Below are 8,055 nucleotides of genomic sequence, written 5' to 3' on the forward strand. Positions count from 1 at the left end.
TCCAAACCCGCTGTGATCCACAAATTTACATATCCACTCCTCCCCCGGCCGATCGACGGAGAGGAAGGAGCTCGGAGCTCAGGTCGAAGTTGAGGGGCGAGGAGGGCGAGTTGCTGAGTGGAGCAGGGACGCGGAGGAGGGCTCAGAGGCGAACCAGAGGGCTGAGTGGGGACCGCCGCCGGAGAAGGGGCATAGCGGAAGCCACAGCCAAGAGGAGTTCGCCGGAGCCAGTGCGGTCCAGAGCGTCAACTCGTTGGACGGAGCGTCAGCAATTCCCCTCTCCCTTACAGAGCTCCGCGCTCAGAAAGCGCCGGTGACCCCGTCCGTTCCCCTCCCCAACCGTGGTGCCGACGGTGAAACACGTGCCTGCGCGGAGAACGCCGGAGAGAGCTCACCGGCCACGCCAGGGGCAAGAAGCCAAGCGCAGCTACGCTGACATCGCGGCTTGTCCGCCATCGCGCCACGAGGGCGCGGGTAGGACCCTGGTAGGACCCTTCGGTCTCGTGGACCTGGCTGCTCATCCAGGTTCCACGCACATTTGGTCCACGAACCTGTCTGCCACCCTTGTCTTTGAGGGTGGCTTTTTCCTTTGCTTTTGTGTAAATGCATGTGGTGGCACCGTCTTATAAGTAGAATTGTCTAAGTGTGCGTGTGGAATAAAGACACTTTATTCGGTTGGAATTCTTCATTTGCTTGCTTGACTGTTATACGTGCATGATTTTCTGTATGGCTGTAAAATACGTCCTTGTCTGAGTGTACAATAAATGTGTTTGTTGAACTGTTCCCCGTTTCATTGCGTCCTTTCCCTTGTTTGAAAGTTCCATCTTGCATCACGGAAGGAATTGGTGGAGGGGTGTAAGCACCCGGTAAATAATCACGTCCGTCGGGGCCAGCAATAACACCGCTCGGTTATCACTGAAGCATGGAACGGACCGCTTAAGCGGTTCGTGTCCTAGGCCGACCTGCAGCGAGGTACGATTGCCTGGTTAACTACTCGCGCAGGTACTTAGGTAGGTCGAGTTTGGCGAACAACCCTATCCTGCGCGGGTGGCCGATTGGCACGATTGTGGTGTGGTCGAAAGACCCACCCGTGACTAGCTCCTGGCGGTAGTTCCAAGGAGGGTCATGACTGAATTGTCCGTTCCGGTGGGTCGCGATTCGAGTTACGTAGCCAGGTGGACCAACATTCGTAACAATATATATATATATATATATATATACATATATATACATACATATACATACATACATACATACATACATACATACATACATACACATACACACACACACACACATACATACATACATACATACATACATATATATATATATATATATATATATATATATATATATATATATATATATATATATATATATATATATATATATATATATATATATATATATATATATATATACATATATACATATATATACATATATATATATACATATATATATATATACATGTAAGCCTGGTGTTGGCGCAGTGGTAAGGGCAGTGGCTTGGGACCCAAGAGGTCCTGAGTTCAAGCCCCGTTGGGACACTGAATTAATATATGTATGTATATGTATATATATATATATATATATATATATATATATATATATATATATATATATATATATATATATATATATATATATATATATATATATATATATATATATATATATATATATATATATATGAATATATATATATATATATATATATATATATATATATGTATGTATATATATATATATATATATATATATATATATATATATATATATATATATATATATATATATATATATATATATATATATATATATATATAAATATATATAAACCAAGTCGAAAACACCAGGGGGTTGACTCAGCCTGCCATCCTTCCGAGGTCGGCGAAATGAGCACCAGTTGTACTGGGCCCGGTGTATGCCCCGGTTAGAATAGGTGTACCATATCCCTGTGTGTCGTAAGAGGCGACCAGGGTTGCGTCAGGAAGGGCATCCGGCGTAAAAACCTATGCCAAATCATTATGCGGACAACAAAACGAGAGCGAAATGGAGACAGTTGGTCCGCTGTGGCGACCCCTAACGGGAGCAAGCCGAAAGAGGAAGAAGAAGATATATATATATATATATATATATATATATATATATATATATATATATATATATATATATATATATATATATATATACACACATATCGTTCTTGACCCACTCATTTGTGAAGAATCACTTTTAAAATTAAAAAAATTGATGCATGTGGATCCAGATTTGGACGGATCTTCACCAAAATCAAACACATTTGCCCCCGTCACACACAGAACCTGTCCACCAAGTTTCATCCAAAACCTCTTGAGACATCCTGCTCACAGAAAGAAACAAACAGGCAGAGACAGACAGACAAACAGACAGTTGAAAGCATAACCTCCATCCACCTTCGGTGGCAGAGGTAATAATATTTCTGTACTTCTGACGTTGTCACTTAAGTATCATAGCCAAAGCATGGTAAAACGGAAAATGTATACACCCATAAGCAACAACAAGGCAATGGAACAATCTAATACAACAGGTGAATACGTGCACAAATTATTAAACTTCATATACTGAATACATAAATTAATTGATTAATTAAAGAAACATTAAAACACAACAAAAAGGTACAAGTAATAATTGTCCCCAAGGTGATGACAGATACAAGACAAAGCTGTGCACACTTGACACATTCTCTCCTTCACAATAAAAGAAAAGTGCAAGTGTCAGTTTCTTACAACTCATGTGTGTCTCTGTATCACACACACACACACACACACACACACACACACACACACACACACACACACACACACACACACACACACACACACACACACACACACACACACACACACACACACACACACACACACACACACACACACACACACACACACACACACACACACACCTTTCATCCCTAGGTGTTCTCCAAACTCCCTCCCTCCTTGCTCTTCCCTACTCCCCGACGCTCCCGAGTGCCTGCCACTAACAGCATATAGCCCACGGGTATGGAGAGGAGCTTTCTCTCGCATCAGTTCCCACAACTACCAACACGATTCATCAACCTTATTAATGTCTGCTCATTACACATGCATACAAATACCAAAATAATTGGCTCACTGTACCATGTTCAGGCAACAGCCATGAGTGCAAAATGTGAAATAACATTTGGAAATACAGACAGGCTTTGGGCTTGTTTTGTTGTTATTGGTGCACATTAGGCACGTTTGCTAACCAGTCTCACATCAGGCAAAGCTGCCCCCATTGCCAAACTCCATTTTTCCTGTTTGTCGATTCGTTCTCTTATGTCTTGTACATCTTGAGAAAGGAACGTTTTAGGGCCACCAAGCTTGGCACACATCATGGGGGTGCCATGGAAAGATGGGTGGCGATTTTATGGGGGAGGGAGGTGCACATGGGGGAGAGTTGGGGGAGAGAGAGGGAGGGAGGAATATCTTTGTAATGGCTTAAGTGATTGAAACCAAATTTAACACATGTAATGAGGGACAATGGAGAGTAAATCAGGGGGATCGGGAGAGGGGGTAATAATTTTAGGGAGGAAATGTGGGAGAGAGGTTGGATCGGGGGGGGGGGGGGGTTCTCGATCATTGAAGTCTGGCTATTCATGTTCGTGCCAAGGGCAACAGTGCTACCAAAGGTGGCTTGTACAATGGGGGCCACATGGGGGATTCATTGTGAAAGAAAATGAAGTTACCAAGTTCTGTGTTAGCTTTTATAGATCTTGGCACTTATTTATTTATCCCCCCCCCACCCCCACCTCCACCCCCATATCCTCGTCTCCTTGGACGGGCCCACAAGATGAGAAATACATCTATATTTACTTACATCAAGATACACAATTAACAATAAAAATGTAGGAAATGCAAAAAAATTAATATTCGCCATTATAGATCAGAGTTCGTGGATGATCGGACTTCAAGAGGCTTCGGTATCCTGTGGGGACACCGTTCTATGGCCTTGTAAGAGGTTGCTGTACAATATTTGTGGCCAACATGGACATGGAACTTTCTGACTAGTCTCAAGTTTTTCTGTTGAGAGTTTGTCTGTCAACCGACATCAATTGAAGTGGCATCGAAAGAGGACAGAAAAAAATATATGTATATTGAAAACGAGCAAAACAGAAGTAAAAAAAAAACGAAGGAAAAACAAACAGCACCATGAGAACAAGGCTTCAATGACGAAGCCACGTCCAACCGAATGCCAATTGCCGCTCAAGACTACCCACAATTCCTCTCAAAGACTTACCCGTTCATTAGATCTTGGACGCTTTTTAGGGCGACTTGTGGCATTTTCATCTGAGGGATTCTGTTCTATTGCCCAGTATGACCCCTGCCCAAAAAACAAACAAACAAGAAGCCATTCAAAAACTTGGCACACAGCATGGATAAAATATATTCATGTTAATGGTACATGGAAATCCCTACAATAGCGTCCCTGGTCCGTCACTCGAACCCAGCCAAACCCCACCCACCCCCATGTTCCGTCATTAATCCCATCCACAACAAGCATATGTTCCTGTCATACATTCCCTACTCACCACATGGCCCTTCAGGTTTCGTATTTAATTCCCCACAAGGCGTTGCATGTTCCATGAACATGTAGGCACACACACCTGATATGCATCATGAATTTTCAACACCTCCACCTAAAACATACCCACTATTTTATCATACACTATTCTCTTATTGTATCCATGGTTCAAATCATTGACACCACCTCCCATGTAGCCTCCCCTCTCCTCCAACCACCTCAAAACTGTACTCACGAGTCCATCATCAACTCTGAAAATATAATAATCATAAAAAATAATAATAATAAAACTAGAAGGGCAATCGGTAGAGCGCATACCTCCGCCACGTAATGCCTCTTCCACAATAACATATCGGGCCCAATACATTTTTGAAATATCATTCTATATATCGATTTTGGCACTATCTCTCAAAGGTGAAGAATCACTTTAAAAATTAAATAATTCTCGTATCCAAATCCGGATTCTGATCTTCACCAAAATCAAATTAATTCGTCCTCATCACACACCCAACGTGTCCACCAAGTTTCGTCCGAATCCGTCCACAACTTTTTGAGATGTCGTGCTATATATCATTGTTAGCCCAATCTCTCAATGGTGAAGGATCACTGAAAAAAATTCTAGTGGTCGGATCCAGTTCTTCACCAAAATCTAATCAGTTCATCCATGTCACACACCCAACCTGTCCACAAAATTTCATCCAAATCCATCCACAACTTTTTGAGACATCCTGCACACAAACAGACAAACAAGACAGACGTCATGCATAGCATGATACTTGCAAAAATCCATAAAACACATTTGACCTAAAAAATAATTGGTTGAATTCAATGACGAAATATGAAACTCCTCTTCAATTCCCAAGTCAACTGGATAAAAATTGACAATTTTTAGAAATTTGGCCCATTTTGACCTCAAAAATAATTGGTGGTTGAATCGAGTAACCTCATATGCAAATCCTCTTGAAATTTCAAGTCAATGGGATGAAAATTGAGGATTTTAGAAATCCCAGCTTAGTTGTTGACCTTTGGTCTCTGTCGACCTTTTGGTCTATGCTGAACCTTAAAAAAATAATTGGCTAGTTGAATTCAGTGACCTGAAATATAAATCCTCTTCAAATTTCAAGTCAATCAGATGAAAAGTGAGGATTTTAGAAACTTGACCTCATGACCTTTGACCTCAAAATCTATATATCGTTTTTGAGTTGAGCTTCTCAGATGAGACTACCTCTACAACTCGGTAAAGTTTCACGACAATCGGTTTAGAATTGTGACCTGAAGGCGATTGGCAGACAAACAGACAGAACAACAAAATAAACTCACCAATATACTTGAAAAAAATCTTCGATTTTGCAAGTAACAAACAGTGGTGAAAACAACCTCCTTCACCTTCGGTGGTGGAGGTAACAACAATCCTCAATTTTATTTTTTTAACGTTGCAATATTGCATATTGTATACTTGCTTATTCCCAGATAAATTGTTTGATTCGATCTTTATACAAGTGTGGCTTTAAATAAAAATTGAAAAATGTTCAGCTAAATGCCTTTTTTTATTTTATTACCTCTGCCACCGAAGGTGGAAGGAGGTTTCGCACCATACCTGAGCGACAAAAATGACGAGGATCGTTACACGGTGGACAAAAGCGCTTGCTTTGAGGGAAAATCCAAGATGGCTGCCAGACCATGTGACCTATGACATCATAGTTATCAAACTTTATTCAGCACGGATAGCAAGTCGATCATTTGTGTGCAGTTTCATTTCGATCTGTAAGGCGGTTTTTGAGAAGATTTTTTTCCCCATTTTTAAAAAAATAATATGGCTGCCAAACCACACAACAGATGACATCATAATTTTTTTCTGTGTTTAAATATTTATCGAGATCAACCTCACAAATTTTCATACCGATTGAATTTTGACCGGGATACCACTTCACCGATGACGTCATAGTCAAATCGCTCGTTCCCAAGTTTCAATTTTTTCCATCTTGCAGTTTGGGAGATACAGAGGAACAAAATTTTTCCATTTTTCCAACATGGCTGCCACCCCATGTGACCTATGACATCATAATTATCATCAAAAGATTCTGCATGATGAGTCGCATCTATGGTCAAAAGTTTGTGTCAATCAGATAAAAAGTTGTAGAGAAAACAGAGAAAATTTTCATGTATGCATGGACGAACGGACAAACCAAAAAAACATAATGCCACCGGAGGCATAAAAATTACCGTAAACACAACGCATGTAAGGACACACGCACAGATTGGCCGAGAGTGCTTCAATCTCATTGGCTCATTAGGGGGATGTAGCAGTGGTTGGGTTTCCTTGGTACGTACTACACAGTACGTTCCAAGGAAAAGATGGACACCCCCGTTAATACACCCCACACCCACCTCCTTCAAATTCCCTGCTTTCCTTCCTGTAATGTCCATCTTGTATACCCCGTGTTCCCTGCCCCATCCCTCTCCCTTCCACAGATCTCCTCATGTCTCTGTTCCCTGTTTTGTCCTTCCCTCTCCCACCCCTCTTGTCTCCAGCCCCCCTTGTTGTGCGCTAGCTCTCATACGAGCCTCGACAAGGTATACATACAAAAACAACAAAAACTACTTTGAGACAGTTTGATCAAATTTTTATCCTCACCAAAGGAGGGGGTATTGCATTTGGGTCCACTTGTCTGTTTGTTTCTTTGTCCGCACAGAACTTGTGTTTTTCTCCGCAACTGCTTGTCAGATCGAGACAAAATTTTCACCATACGAGCGACCACTCATGTAGAATGTTTTAATGATAATGACGTCACAGGTCACGTTGTGTGGCAGCCATGTTGTAAAAACACAAAAACTTTGGACTTCTATCTCCGAAAACGCACCAAGGAAAAATTTGAAACTTGGCACACGATAAGTACTCCTCATGGAGAAGAAGTGCGATTTTTTTTTTTAATGATGTCATAGGTGCCTTCGTTATGACATCATAATTGCCTACACAACATCTGATCAGTATTAAAATATTTGAAGATCATCTTGGGATAAAATGGTCCACAGTAAAAAAAAATTTGATGAGGTCCATTGGTCACGTGATTCGGCAGCTATATTGTTTAAAAAATAAACAAATAAAACAAACCTTCAAAAATCTTCTCTGAAGTGGCTGAACAGATCGAGGCCAAAAATAAATCAATAAAAACTTCACTTGCACGTGTTCCACAAGCCTTGGGGATACCAGGGTACATTCATGAATAATTGTAAGTCACATGATCTGGCAGCCATATTGGATTGACCGAAAATCTTTTTTTTTATTCTCTCTTGAACCACTTCATCAATCGACATAAAACGATCGACAATCGACATCATCAATCGATCGAGTGGTGATGGGGAATATATGTTTTAAATTTCAACCTGATCGGATGCATGGTCTGGCAGCCAGAATTATTTAATTTTGATTGAAAAAAATTTTGAAGAAAGCTTACTTGGCTG

General features: G+C 40.9%; 1 protein-coding gene across 4 annotated transcripts in view; it reads right to left on the reverse strand.

The window, feature by feature from the left end:
* Window positions 1-8,055, reverse strand: part of LOC147016079 (uncharacterized) — a 97,472-nt gene that overhangs the window by 83,244 nt on the left and 6,173 nt on the right. For all 4 annotated transcript variants that reach the window (XR_015049988.1, XM_085848778.1, XM_085848777.1 and 1 more), the window contains exon 4: window positions 4,309-4,392. Coding sequence is in view for 3 of the 4 variants with exons in the window: in XM_085848778.1 (XP_085704904.1) it covers window positions 4,309-4,392 (84 nt within the window). In the remaining variant the exon portion in view is untranslated. The remainder of the gene's footprint in view (window positions 1-4,308; window positions 4,393-8,055) is intronic.

The sequence above is a fragment of the Eptatretus burgeri genome, chromosome 12 (assembly GCF_056783735.1).
Source record: "Eptatretus burgeri isolate ZD-2024b chromosome 12, Ebu_testis_v1, whole genome shotgun sequence".
Taxonomy (NCBI): domain Eukaryota; kingdom Metazoa; phylum Chordata; class Myxini; order Myxiniformes; family Myxinidae; genus Eptatretus; species Eptatretus burgeri.